This window comes from Zonotrichia leucophrys, chromosome 3 (assembly GCF_028769735.1).
Source record: "Zonotrichia leucophrys gambelii isolate GWCS_2022_RI chromosome 3, RI_Zleu_2.0, whole genome shotgun sequence".
Lineage (NCBI taxonomy): Eukaryota > Metazoa > Chordata > Aves > Passeriformes > Passerellidae > Zonotrichia > Zonotrichia leucophrys.
Genome location: NC_088172.1, coordinates 64,454,834 through 64,469,976, shown reverse-complemented (window position 1 = coordinate 64,469,976; position 15,143 = coordinate 64,454,834). Strand labels below are relative to the sequence as shown.

General features: G+C 38.2%; 1 protein-coding gene across 1 annotated transcript in view; it reads right to left on the bottom strand.

Moving 5' to 3' along the window:
* Positions 1 to 15,143, bottom strand: part of GALNT2 (polypeptide N-acetylgalactosaminyltransferase 2) — an 86,158-nt gene that overhangs the window by 34,821 nt on the left and 36,194 nt on the right. Inside the window, exons 2-3 of the mRNA XM_064708544.1 lie at positions 2,496 to 2,586; positions 543 to 696 (exon numbers count right to left, since the gene is read on the bottom strand). Coding sequence (XP_064564614.1) covers positions 543 to 696; positions 2,496 to 2,586 — 245 coding nt within the window. The remainder of the gene's footprint in view (positions 1 to 542; positions 697 to 2,495; positions 2,587 to 15,143) is intronic.

The window sequence follows — 15,143 nt, the reverse complement described above, 5'->3', positions numbered from 1 at the left end:
GGCTCTGCACTGGGCTTTGAATATCCCTAAGCCTGGAGGCTTCACACCCTCTCTGGGCAACCTGCTCCACTGTTTGATCATTCTCACTGTGAGAGAGACTTACAAACATAGAAACCAAGAAATGCCACCAGATTAACAGGAAAAAAGAAAGACTGAAATGCAGCATCAGTTTGGATATCTAGTACATGCTGATGGAAAAAGAAAGACTGAAATGCAGCATCAGTTTGGATATCTAGTACATGCTGATGGAAAAAAGAAAGACTGAAATGCAGCATCAGTTTGGATATCTAGTACATGCTGATGGAAAAAAGAAAGACTGAAATGCAGCATCAGTTTGGATATCTAGTACATGCTGATGCAAGTCCTGAAAACAGAAAAACTTGAATAAGATTTACTGTTCCTTAACCCACTGTTCAAGGATCAGGGAGTTTACTGCTACTGGCCTTTCTAAAGCTGGAAACTCCTGCTTCAGAAAAAGCAGCTCAAGAGCAATAAATACAGAAAGGCAAATCCAAGCCAGGATGGCTCAGTTTGGCACTTACTGATCATGCCTGGTGTCAGGAATGCTGCGGTCCATTCGCAGTTTGTCACTCTCCACCTGATTGAATTTATTCCGTGCGTACGGATCCTGGCCCGATCGCACCACGGTAGCACCAACATAGGCATCCTGATCAAAGTCTTGCCACCGAACTTTCCCTACAGTAAAAACAGGAAAATAGCCAGCTTAATAGTCATGATTTAAGGAACAACATTCAGTAATACAAACACAACTGATGAAATATTTAATTAAGTAACTGAACTTCAACAGTAGCGTTAACACTGTAACATCAAAACTCACTTATATATTAAATTTGTCTAGACTATCCTGCAAATTAGTATCAAATTTTTAAAACAATGCAAAGAATCTGCAGAAATATGAATACCAAGCTTCACTGCCACAGAAATCAGAAGTTTGCCTATACTAACTGAAAATAAAAAAACTAATGTTTTAAGGGTGCATAGTTCTGTCTGTGACATCTTTGATGTTTAATTCCCGACTCTAATACTACTTTGCAGTAACAATTCTCCTGTTACCTTAGGCCATAAGAGACTATTAATCAACATATGAAATGAAAAAAGCCATGACCTGCTCTACTGCACACTTAATCTTACTTCTAGCTTCAACCCTTCCAGGTTCTGATAGCTCTCCCTTTCAACCTGTGACACTTCCCACTCCCTTTAATACTCCAACAGGCTATTTGAGGCCACTGGGAAAGTATAAAGTTTGGTTCAGAATACATAAACATTCAAAAAAAGGGAAATAAGAACTGCTGGAAGGTGCAAAATTGGCTGATCTAACACCAGAAACAAAATTTGTAGACAGGTCTGTTAAGCAAAACAAATAACTGAAAATATCTGCCAGAAACCAACTTATATAAGCTAGGCTCTTCAACTTTTGGAGATTTATTTCTCAATACATACAAAAAGTAAAGGCTTTGCCAAAAAAGTAGACATAGATAACCAGTCTTATTTCCCTTCTCCAAAGAGTGGCTAAGTTAAGGTAGGCCAAAGGATACAGAAAAAAGGCATCAATAGCAAAGAGCTTATGACTGAAAAAGAAAAATCATGCCTCACATGTTCTTGGGGATGGGAGTTCCCAGCTGCTTAAAAGAAAGCTTGTCTTGGTTAGTTCTTTCTGCAACAACTCATAGTATTTCAAATGTTTGGCCAGCCATATTTGTAAGCAAAACCTCTGATGCGATCCCATCAGTGGTTGTCCTTGTCACAGGTTCAACTTCTTCAATTGTATAAAATATTCAAATTCAATTTTCATTTTTCTGTATGCTTTAGTTTGTCAATTGTAGCTATACATGAAATCTCCTTGATGTGAAACAGTTAAGGAGCAAAAGAAGTTTATGGAAACGTTTACATGAAATGAAGATTTCTTAACACTTAGTTTTCCTAACTCATCCTCAAGGCTTCAGGAGGATTTCACTCCAACAAAATAAAAATCACGTTGCTCTGTTATTTTCCAGCATGTGACAAATACTGAGCAAGCATGAGGAAAAAAAATAAAGTACATCAGCAGCACAGTTAGGAAAATCTGCCAAATCAAAAGCTAGAAATAAACCTAAAAATGTATGAACCTTGGCTGAATCTTCAGTCAAAATAACAGTCCCAAGGTGACTTGTTTGTTGCCTGCCAGCATCATGCACCAAGAGAAATGGACTACTTTTGTACCAGAGGCTTTTACAGTACCTCAAACCTACTGAAGGACAACACAAACATACTAGCAAAGAACCACACTCCCTACTATTTTATCTCAAAGGAGCAGTGAAGCAGGTGAGATTTAAGGATGCTGAAGCTATAAGCACAAAGAAGTACATGTTGCTAAAATCCTAGCACTTTTGAACTACAAAGAATTATTAGAATCAGAACAACTGCAGTGTTTTATGGCTTTCACTGATAAATGTTTTATGGCTATGGATCTTTCACAACAAATCTTACTGCAATACCTGGAGGTAGTGTCTCCACACTTTGTGCCTTGTCCTCCACATCATTGCCACGCACTTCTTTCCTTTTGGGGTCGATATCATTTGGGTCCTCCTGAAAAAAAAGTAAATTATCTTCAAAATAATCTTAATTTAGTTTTGTGTCTTCAAAGTAAACTAGGTTTTCCAGATTTTAGACTTAAGAGTGGTCCAAGAAAACAAGGATTTTAAGAGAAACAATGATTATTCTCTCAATTTCTTGAAAAACACAAGAGTCAGACTTTTGAAATTAATTTATGTAAAAATTCTTCTTTGGAAAAATAAAAGGAAATTATTAGGAAAGATGGAATTCTTTTTTTAACCAGTTATGTTCCGAGGAGCTACATGTCCAAAAAGGTTAAGCAAGACCTGAAGAAAGCCCTGCTCTAACAAGGAACAGCCTAAACAAAGTTCTTTGAAAAGAGAAATCAGGTTATCTAGCAATTACATCCAGAATGGCACCTACTACTGGAAAAATACTTCCAAAATATTTTCCCATGTTAATATCATGGGAGTTTATTCTGGGCTTCACAGGCAACTCTGCTGGATTTGTGATTGCAGAGATGCTGATGATTTAGATGGGTGGGGGGCTAATAGTTTCACCAACGCCCTCCTCCAATTTCCTATAAATCTCATTTTCCTTTCAACAGTGAAAAAAAACCCCTGACCACCACACTTTTGCATTCTTATCACCACAAAAATACAAAATATGAAGCTGGAATTACCCCATTATGCATTTGGAAGAAGTGAAGAAGAGGCTAACTTTAAAACAAAAAAAACCTAGCAACTGCATGGACTGTATGCCAATTTGTACTACACTTAGCCAATTGATTTAAGTGCCATCAGCTTCTGTTGCTCTTGCACACTTGCCAAAAGAAATTCTGTTTCCTTTTTTAAATCTGCACCAAAGGAGTCCCATCTATAAAACCAGTTCTATTGGCACTATCGTGAGAAAGAGAAGACCTTCACTACAACATGCAAGAAGATTCAACACTGTGCCTGTACAAATCACCGAGTGCACTGAAGCCAAGCAGTACAGAACAGTTCTCATCCCTTACAGGAATCTGCCAGAGTCTCCAGAGCAGAGTGATGGTGTATGAAGTGCATACTGGAAAATATCTCTGCTGTCCCAGCTCCTGAGCCACATCTGGGGAATTCTTTGATGGAAGAATAAGTAGTTGGAACAAGCCTAAGTTATGCTGGGGAACATTTTAACCACAAATGATACCATTTCAGCTTGTCCCCAGGCATCCCAGAACTTTCCAATGTAAATTCAGCTTAAGTCACTAAGTGCTAAGTTGGCACTAATATTTAGAAATACGTAGAAAAAGGCAACATATTTCTAAAATACTGAAATGAAAAGCTAAATACAGATGCTTCTCCCACCCCCTCCCTGAGAAATACAGCTAAATCAGTTAAAATCTAAGTACTACTAAATATACATATGTATATATGTGCATGCTTTTCATTGCATCATGCATCAAGGATCCTAGAGAGAAGGAATTTTAACAGGTTCTTATACTACATATCCTCATGTTGACACATGCTTTGGGCTACTGGGCCTTGTGGACCTCAACTGATACCTCTGCTTAGAGAAAGCTGTAGGACAACAACAATGAAAAAAACCAAAGAAAACCCACACCAATACAAAAGCACACTCCCAAAACCACATCTCAAGAAAATGTTTATGACTCATAATGATGAGGGAAATTATATGTCATTGTGCACTGAGTCCCACCGGCACAGTGAAATAGATACTTTCTGTATTTTGAGAAAGTTGTATTTCACTCATTATTTGGTTTTGTGCACCATTTTAAAGACACTACAGAAACATTGAAATCCAAGTATCAGTGGTAGCTGCAAAATTCAATGAAGCTCTTTAGTATTCCAGATGAGTCTAAAGAGTCCAAAAACATGTAAATTAAAAAATAAATGCAAAACATCTGCTAAACAATAGAAATAATAATAAAAGTAATAATGCAACAGTTTCTCCTGTAATTAAACAAAACAAACTATTGAGTACTTCCTCACTGTCCCCCTCCCTTTAAGTCTTTGGGGCAAAACTCTGCCTTCATATTAATCCTTCTAGCTAAGGTGCATGTGCTATTGAGAGTAATTATCTATCAAGTTCTTCCTCTTTGGATTTTGTTGCTGTTGTGTTTTGTTTTTTATAAAATAAACTGCCAAAGGCAAAGTTAGATTCAGAAATCTCACAGTTAAATGCCATTTTGAATTCTTACAAATGTCACCCTTTCAGGAAACTACTTGGTACAGCCTTCAGACAGTTTGAGGTGAGCCAAGCTGCCAGGATGGAAGTTGCCACTGCACATTGCTTGATGCTCCCCTTGCCTCCTATGACTCCTCATGAAACAGTATTTTGATGGGAGAGTATGGGGCATTAAGGGATATTTACCTTGAACTCTGTGCCCTAGATTGGGACTTAGTGGCTCTAAAATCAGCAACTCAGTTAAAACTGATACTCTGGTATAAGGACTAACTTTCATCCAATTAAAACTTTGGAAGGTACATGTGGGAAACCCCTAGGTTTTAGGTGCAAACAAGATGTTACATCTTTTAGCAAGAACCTGAGAGCAGGAAAAGAAATGAAAGCAGTTATTGAAATCACAGGCATAAAAACACTCAGTTTCTTTATATCATTGATTGCAAAGTGCTTCAGCATGGTAATTTGGTGCTATATAGGAATCAATCATATGTTCAAATGGCATTACCATGTTGCCATCACCACAGAGTTGCTTTTTCAGCTTGCCTTGAGTGAAACAAATCCTAACTTCTAATGTGATATTAAAAGGCCACTTGCTTTTGAGGAGTAATCCTCTTGGTAAAAGACAACAATGCTGGCACTGACAAAACTCATTCATACAGAAAGCTAAGCTTAAGGGAAGACTGAAAGCAACTTAAACTGCTTAAGAGGAGGCACAGCTCTCTCATCATGAGAGCACAAGAGGGAGATTTAATGAATAAAAATTAAAAAGAAAAGGCTACTGTAAATACTACTAATACTTTAAAAGAATATTTTCCTAACATTTTTAAAAAGAGCTGACAATTTCAGGCTACAACTTGGTATGTAAATGCACGTGGATGACCACTTAGAAGTTACTGAAAAACAAAAATGTGGCTGCCAGCTAGCAGAAACATTGACCACACATGAGATGCGCACAGAACACCACTAGAATAAAACCTTTGTAGCCATTGCTCAGGCAGTTATTTTCTTAGGCCAGGACACATATCAACAAGAAAATAAGTGCACACCAGCTAAAATGCAAGTGTTGCATGGATTTGGCATATTTTAATTTTACACATCATGTCACTGCTTCTGCTACTGAATCAGAAATTAGTGGGAAGACAAGCAAAAAAACAAAACTGCAACCTTTCAAGTCCATTCAGTGGGAAATATTACAATAATACTATGGTAATATTTTTAACATAACAAATAAATGTCTATTAATCTATTTTTTAATTCAATTCTCTAAATACCTTTGCTATTACTAAAGCTCTGAAACTAAGGGATGCACATTTATTTAACATTTTGTTAAAACATTCCTTGCAGCCCTAACCTTGCACAATTCATTATGGTAAATTGGCTAACCTGAAGGTGGGGTGGATTTTTTTAGGCTGATTAATCACAGAGTTGCTGCAACAACTTCTTTCAGGACACTGCAAGCTCTGCATGCTGCAGAAAGCCCACACCTACTGACAAACCTTGCTCTTACAGCTCACTTTTCTTCCCCTGCTCTACTCAGTCACTCACTCCATTAAGACTAGCTGGAAGACTGAATTTGAGACATGTTGAAGGATACAATAGCAAGCTTTTCTGGGTCTAGATTCTGTGAACTAGACTCAAAAAAATTGTTTCAGGAAATGATTGGTTACACATTTGCAGCTGCTCTGCTGCAGGGAAAGGATGAGGTAGTTCAAATTCAAAGCAGGATTCAAACATTTTTCACAGCATTTCTACACATATACAACAAGACATGATCGTATTCCATGAGAAATTTAAGAGTACTCAATTTGAGTTTAGAAGCTATAATTATACACAGATGTACATTAGTGGATAATTTCATTACCATTATTTAAATCTTCCAGACCACTTCCCTTTAGTTTTGGTATATTTGTATGCATTGAATATTATATTCCTTACAAGCATTGCAAAGCAATTCTTCGTCAGTTATTTCACTTGGCATCAAAACCAATTTTAAACAGTTCCAAGTCTCTAGGTATTGCTTCTATATAAAAAAATTTAAACCACACTTAAAACTACTACTGTGTTTCTTATTTTTGTCTCACAATATTTTTTTTCCTTTTAATTATAGTTTCAAGTATCACGGATTTGACATTTAACTGCTACGAACTCGATCTCATTATAGCAGAGACTTCAACCCCACAGTGGCTTCCTATCAAGAGAACAACTTAACAACACGAAACATCCTTCAATACATTAAGATATCACACAGACCTTACAAGTAGCAACTCAACACACATCTCTGAAAAGCTCCAGAGTTTGGAAATATCTCAAGTGGGAGCTGACTGTGCTCCCAATACCAGCTATTCCTCTCACAGGCAACCTAGATGCTGAACAGCATGCAACATTTGGGCACAAGAGATGGCTGTGAGTTATGTGCTACCTGGACAGGTAGACACTCATACAAAATAATTGAGAAATGTATCTTTGTTGAACAAAATACCTGTTAAGGCTTAATATCTGTTGCAGAACTTTTTAGGTGAGGGCTACCGCAGACAGATTTTCTGCTAGCGGTGATTTTCTAAGAGGAAAGTGCACACTGGCAGCACCTTCAAAGAGCAGCACTTGATCCAGCTGGCCTAACACAAGGCTGTGCTGCATCCAGCAGTACACATCAGCCACACCAACTGGTGGGTTTGGAAGGGTGCTCTCACTGCAGGATGACTCCTCTCAGGACTTCATACACTTCTGTTCTGACCACATAATTGGGACCAGACACACAGAAGCACTTCCATGTGGTGTGGAGCAGCACTTGGCATTGCAACAGCACAATGCCTGCTGAAGTTTGCATTCCTAAACATAAGGGCCCCTCCTAAGAAAAAGACTGAGATGAGGAGAATCTGACAGCTAAGACACTGACACACTAAACCCAAGTTTCTTTGCTGCTGCTTAGCATCTCCCTCTGTATTCAGTGTGTGCCCTTCCCCCCCCCCAATTCAGGTCACAATCTCCCAATTACCCGTCACATCAGCAGAGCAAGCTCTGAAGCACCAGTTCCTTCCAACACAGGAGTTCCTTCAGCACTCCAGCGTCCAGCTCAGCCTGATTTCTGACCCAGCACTCACTCCCTGCCTCCCAAGGAGTCTCCAGAAATACAACTCCAGTCTCTCCTGCTGCAGTAAATGAATCCAGCTTCCCTGTGTGCCAGGCAAGCACTCTAGCAATTTAATGTAATTACATTATGGGGCACCCACTCCTTCACTTCTCAGCAAAAGCACTTTATACAAAACAGAGATAAAGTATCCTCTGAAAATGCCTGGAATGCTGCTTCTCACAGAAAAGACAAGCAGAAAATATCCCATAAAAAATGTTAACTTCTTCTGACTGCCAACCTGCTTAGCATACTAAAGCAGACATTTCCAAGCACACCAAGAAGTGAAGCACAAACACTGAAAAACTAGATATTTTGCAATATTTGATTATCACTGTTAGTGTCCAAAATTATTACAGCAAAGATGATTTCATTTTCGTTCTTACTCCTTTACTCAGTGTAAGTAAATTGCTGTCAAAGGCACATTCTTTTCATCTGTTTGAGTACTCAGAACAAAAATAGAAGCTTCCAGCAGGAGGAACACACACAGCCCTCATAAGAACAACATTTTATATTCTGAAAAAAAAAAAAAAACCCAGGGAAAAGCATCAAGATTATACCTTGATAGCTGCATATACAGGAAATATGTTTAGATATACTCTCTGTAAATACATTCAAAACATTTTGAAAATGGCAATTACTATAAGCTATAGTATTCTCTCTAGACAAAATTAAATGCCATTGTGTCCTACCATCTCTGTAAATGTTATCTTTCCTTAGTGCAAAGTACATCTTTTGCAGCTTACAGGCACTATCTAAAGTACTAAAACAACTATAAAACATGACATTTTCTAAACCTAGAATGGGATTAAACAAAAATAATGCTTCATCTGAGGTTTCTGGAAAACAAGTATACATATTCTCTGAGGAACGTTGCATCCAACTTTGCAGTTGCAGACTTATTTGTACAGCAATCAGGATCAATTGGAAATTCAGGTTCAAGTTAATTTCTGGGCACAGACCTACTCAAATGACAAAAGCCAAGGAGCAACAGAGAACTCCAGGTAGAGCAGGTCAGGCTATTCAAGAAGTATAGATAAGCTATTAAATATGAAGATGTGCATGCAAGTATATTTTAGGTTATCTTCAAATTTTCATTAGTTCCCTAAAAAATAATAGCATGAGTTCCCTCCCCAATACCCACATTGGTATAACATACACAGGATTAACTGATTAGCCCACAATTGCTATACAGTTTCAGACTTTCAGCATTTTACAAAAAAATGAATTTTTCTGTAAGTACCTGTCAATAAATTTAAAAAAAAACAAACTCACAACACTTTTACAGCTTGGTGAGAATTCAGATCCCCAGCTCCAGGTAACCTATAATAAACCATGTTTCCTTTTGCCTAGAGACTTCATCCACTCTAGTGATAAATGTCAAAACTAAGTGGGACAACCTTATCACTTACCAGAAAAGCAGAGAATTAAACATTACTTGCCTTACAAAATTGACAACCTAATATATCACCAGAAAGAGGAAACAAAAAAACCAGAAACCCCAGAAACTAGAACACCCTTTCCATTTCCTTCAGCTCTACAGCGAAAAAACACTGTTAGAGCTAAAGTGATTTTCAAACTGACAGTCAAGACAAAGCAATGACACTCCCCCAAACAGATGAAGTGTGGCTAAGAACACATCATCTTGCTAGAGGCTACTTCTATTGAAGTCTTTTGTGACCATGGTCACAAGGGTTTGCAGGATGAGAGAGAGGCAAGAATGTTGACTCCATGATCAGAAGGCTTGATTTATTATTTAATGATATATATATATATTACATTATTACTATACTAAACAGAAAAAGAAGAAGTTCTCCAAAGGCTAGCTAAGAATAGAATAGAAAAGAAAAGAATGATAAAGGCAGCTCTCTCCAACTCTATCCTCGATTGGCCATTGATTGTAAACATCCAAGATGGGCCAATCACAGGTGAACCTGCTGCATTCCACAGCAGCAGATAACCATTGTTTACATTTGTGCTGAAACTTCTCAGCTCCAGCAGGAAAAATCCTGACAGGATTTTAATGAAAAGATGTCTGAAGTGTCTTTCATGCCAAAAGAAGCCCTGCCAACCAAAGATCTCCACAGAGGCCCCCACAGCCAGAAGCAGAACCAGCACCTGCTGTGCAGTGCCCAAGCAGCAGAAAGCAACATGGGACTCTTCTGGCTTGACTGTCACCTCTGCACAGAAGCAGAAGTGAGGGGAAGGTCTCATACCCCCGACAGAACTCAAATGCACAAAAACACTGCAGAGCAGTCATGAAAAGGCTTTACTGTTTTTTCTAAGATCACTCAATCCTCATGACTCATGAAGCTGCATAAATGTACAAGGATAGATGGCAAAAAGAAAGGGGAGGGAAGAAGAGTAGGAGAAACATATAAAGGGTATTGGGATTGACAGAAAGGAATAATCTCATGTGCACCAGTAGCTTTGAAAGCAAGGAATAAACACCTCTAAGAATGGCAGCAAGTCATAAACAGAATCCAGTATTTTCTGGTAAATTTATTATGTCTCAAAAAAATCTCACTTGTCTGCATTACCTGCCACAAACTATGAAAATAAAACATCAGAAAACATTTGCAGTGATTATTTCAATTAAGGGTAACATCAAAAGCTATTATCACTCAATTTTAGTTTCCAAAAGGAAATATTGATGTTGACAAAAGACCTTTCCTTGAAAAGTTAATTCATGGAGGTTTTTAAAATAATGTTGAAAACAGCCTTCTATTCTGAAAGTATTTATCAGTACAGACACAGTTATATGATTTATATTATAAGTACACACTCAGCAGCAATAGTGTTTAAGTTGCTCTTTCAGTTGTGCTAGATTGAGAAAAAAAATCTAATAGTATATTAATCACAAATCATCATCAATCAAAAGGAGCTGATTGAGCTGATCTACTAGAGATATGCAAGTGAAAAAAAACCCCAAAACTCCAATAGCAAAAAAGAAAGCAAAACTTTACTATTTGCAACTTGATAAAAACATCTTACTGGTATATTCATCACCAGGAACATTTTGTCATCATGTCTGATGTGAGTTTAAAAGTGTTTTGAAGTACATACTTGGGCAGCAGCAATAATTGTAGCATGCCTATCTCATAACTTCTAATGTTTGCAAGTAATATTTCTTTCTTGTTTGGGTTTTTTGTTGCTGTTTTTGTTCTCTGGGGTTTTTTGTTTTAATTGATGAGTTTCTGAAATGGGAAAATGAAAAAGTGGCAACAGCTTCCAAACAGGACGTGGCTTGGTACACAAACTGTATCTGCCCACTGTGTTTCTTTCAAAGTCCATAGCTCTTGTTTGAGAATTACTGTGCACATTCATTTTCTCACTTGAGCGCTTTCCAAGATGTGAAATGTGAACGTCCAAATAGCCTAAGACAAGTACACAGGTCTCAATTCAGATCCAAGGGGTACAGGAGCCATCTCATTCAAAAAATTCATGAGATTAGACTAAACTCCTGTTTAACAATCCCAGTTGATTCTACTTACAAGAGAGGAAAGATCCCATGGAACAACTAGTCCAGTAAAGGGGAGAAAGGACACCATCCTAAACTGCTGTAATGCTTTGCACAGCAAATGTGGAGATGGTGCTGCTTCCTCTGACAGTGAGCTGCTGCTGGCAGGGGCTGCTCACACCACATCTGCATCCCCAGCTGCTGCACTGTCCCCTCTGCTCCCCTTACAGACACTGGCGTGGCACATCAGCTCATCCCACTCATGTGGCTGACTTGGCAGTGAGCTGGGGAGAGGTGTGGAAGCATCATTTCACTGGCTGGGATTTTTAAAACCACAAGACCAACCACTAAATCTGGGGTACTGGATGCAAGGAAGCATTCCCAGCTAGGGTAGCAGGAAAAAGTGACAGAAGGGGTATTCCCATTACAAGTAAAGGATTACAAGTTCAGTTACAACATTAAACTACACATCACTCAAAACCACTACAAATTTTGCTTCCTTGAAAGAAGGCAACTACTCAACAAATGCTAAGGCATGATTTAATGCCACCTCTTAATTCTACAATATCAGAAGTGTCTGAGGAATTAGTCTGTATTTCAAAGGCATACCCCTAATCCTCTTAGAATTCAAACTCATCACTGCTTGCTCTTAGCTTTCTAAAGAATAACTTGCTAAAGAAAAAAAGAAAAAAAAAGCTTTTGCACAGAAGAAAAGGGAAAGCACAGAAAGCAAAATTTTATTTTAATGTTTACTTATGTGAGAAGGTGTCGTATTTTCTGGAAGTCCCGGGAACTAAAGTTAATTAATTAAAATAAAAGTGAAATACTGATCCAAAACTGTAAGTATACTGAAGTATTCCAATAGCACAGGCATTTGTAAGTCTCCACCTATATACATCTGAATGAAACAATAAGAAAATGGCCCACCAGCAATACAAGAACCAGATGCAGCAAAAATGAAGAAAAAAAATCCCCATAACTTGTACATGCATCTTGAAGCACAGAGAGCAGAAACAAAGTAATTGGAACAAAATCCTTCTCGCTTAGTTTTATTTTATAAATATTTAAACCTGCAAATGTAACTGAGATCAAAAGGATATCAGAAATGCAATTACATCTAAAACAACAACCGCTGGAGCAGTCACGTCTACAGTTTGTTAGCAAAGGGGAAAGGTGACTATTATACCAAAATAACATAGAAATTGTTAAACCAAGAAAACCATCTTGCATTAACGAAAAAGAAAGGAAAAAAAAACACCAACAAGATGCAGCTGACAAGTTGAATGTTTTGCTGGATGAGATCTGTAGAGCTACAATGCAATAAAGCAACACAACATCACAACACATTTTCTCAGCCATAATGGAAGGTTACCACAGGCATAAAGAAAGTGAAGACAGACTGAGACCATGGAATTAAAGTTGCTGTGTCTTGGAACTTTTCTGTAGAAGGCAAGAGCATTGTGTTGGTCTTTAAGAAAACAACAAGGGGAAAAGAAAGCAAGAATGATACAAATGACACAAAAATCTTGACTTGTTTTTAAATTGAAAAAGGTTAATCTTCAGCTTCAAAAATCAAGGCATTGAAAAAACAAGGAAACCATTTCCTTCTACCTCTTTCAAGGAGGTCATCTTGGACCACAAAGAGATGAAATAAGTCCCTGGAGTCTGAAAAATTACTTAGTAACTCCTCTAATTAAATAACCTTCAGAGAAAGCTTGCGCTTGACAGATGACTTCTGCCTTCAATAACTCTCTGCATATTTTCCCTCCATCCCAACACTAGGATTTATGATCAGGTCCCTGTAGCTCTGGGCACGTGACACAGTTCACATAGTATCACTTTTCTGCATCTGTGTTTAACTGCAGATCTGCAGATTTTTACTAAAAAAATATATTGTCCACAGCTAGTGTGAAGTTTTACTCCCGTTCAAAAATTCTGACAGAAAATGGTATCTATTAATGCATTAAACATAAAAGGCTCCATACTACAAAATTCACATGGATGATTGCCAGTAACATCTTTGATTTTTGCCAGACCCAGACAGCATCATTCATCTGCAATAGTCAGGACTACTAAATCAAAACTCAATCCCATAATGAAACAAATGCCTACTACAAACAAGACAAGAAGCGTGGAAGACAGACCCCTACACCAGAAGGAACAGATAGTAATCCCTCCTGAGATAACAGACATCTATACTTCAATTTTTTTCTGTCAGACTTTAGTACAAAGATTTCTACCTGAAGCAGGCAATGCAGATCTTTGTATTTGTGCTCAATACAGAACAAAACTGATTATTCCTTTGAAAGACACCATTCTGCAATAAGGCACCAACTGGAAAAGAAAAGATTGGAGGGTTTTTGTCTACTGAGGTTAGCACTCAAACCCATGCTAGTACAGGAAGCCATTAGAGAGAGCACTGCTTTAGTAAAATTTTGACCACACACAGACCCAGAGCTTCAAGGCAGGAAATCAGGCATTTTGCCTTGCTGCTCCTCACAGACAGCACTGCCTTTCCTCCAGTCTGGGCTGCATTAGTTTGTTTGTACTCTCAGAAAAAGTAGTCCTTCAAGCTGGGATACTGTTAGTCCAGCCTTGAGCAAAGGCAGATTGTAAGGCACAGAGGGAAGCAGTAATTTCAGGCAAATTTTACACCAAGAGTATAAATTGAGCTCTTTACATACCATTTAGGTCCTGTGTGCAAAACATTCAATACTCCCACTGTGTATCAGACATCTATCAGAGCTGGGAGCACATCAAGTTAACAATACACAAACTTATTCATGGAAAAAACCAAGGAGGGAAAAGTTTAGAAAAGACCGGGCAATTTACTGAGGCACTCAAGGAATTCTGCACACTTGCAAGCAGCAAGGCGATTTCACACTTTGCAGGCACACTGGAGTTAATCCCATTCTAAAGAGAGATGGAAAACCTCCTCCTGGATGCCAAGGCCTAACAGCAAAAGGTTGGGGCTCAAGTCTGCTGAAGTTATGGCCTATTCATCTGCAGCGTCTCAGAGGAGAGGTCACCAACTGTGCACCCTTAGTGATGATCTCACACAAGCTCCACAGAGAGCCCTTCTCACACAAACTGACATAAATGGGGGAGAGCCAGAATTAAAGCCTGATCCAGGCATGACAGCTAAGCCAAGTGCAGTGCAGAAAGCTTTTTTGCTGCTCTCAAACCTACCAAAATATGAAAGAGCCTTGAAATTTAACAACTCATAAGACTTCAACAGGAATAATTACTCCAACCCAGACTCTGCTTTCAGGCTGCCTAACTCCAGCTATTAGAAACCTCTCAAGCAAAATTTAAAACATTCTGCAGAACTTTATGAGGTACCATTCTCTAGAATACCTTCAAACACATGGAATATCAACTTTAAGGTCAAAACATGTGAGAAGATGAGATCAGAGCCATCTCGTTTGGAAGTCATAACTGTCTGTATATAACAGACAAGAGCAAAATGTCATTCCTATCATCTCGCGTTTTCACAACACAAACTACCCCACTATTTTTAACACTGAGCTCTCCGCCTCTTCTCACTATATATGACCATATACTGACATTCAAGTCTGCCCAAAGTAGGTGAGAAAATAAAAGGATTTGAGGAGAAAGACTCCTTGTACTCATGTGTATGATGTGCATGCATGTATATATACAAATATATGTACACACAAAAATATATACTCATGCATATACAGAGTTAATCACAGACTTACTTTGTACTAGAAAACTGGGGAGAGGCACAGGGTAAGAGACCAAGTACACTTTCAAAAGTATAACAAATGTAAACTTCCACTAGATGATAGAAGAAAAACA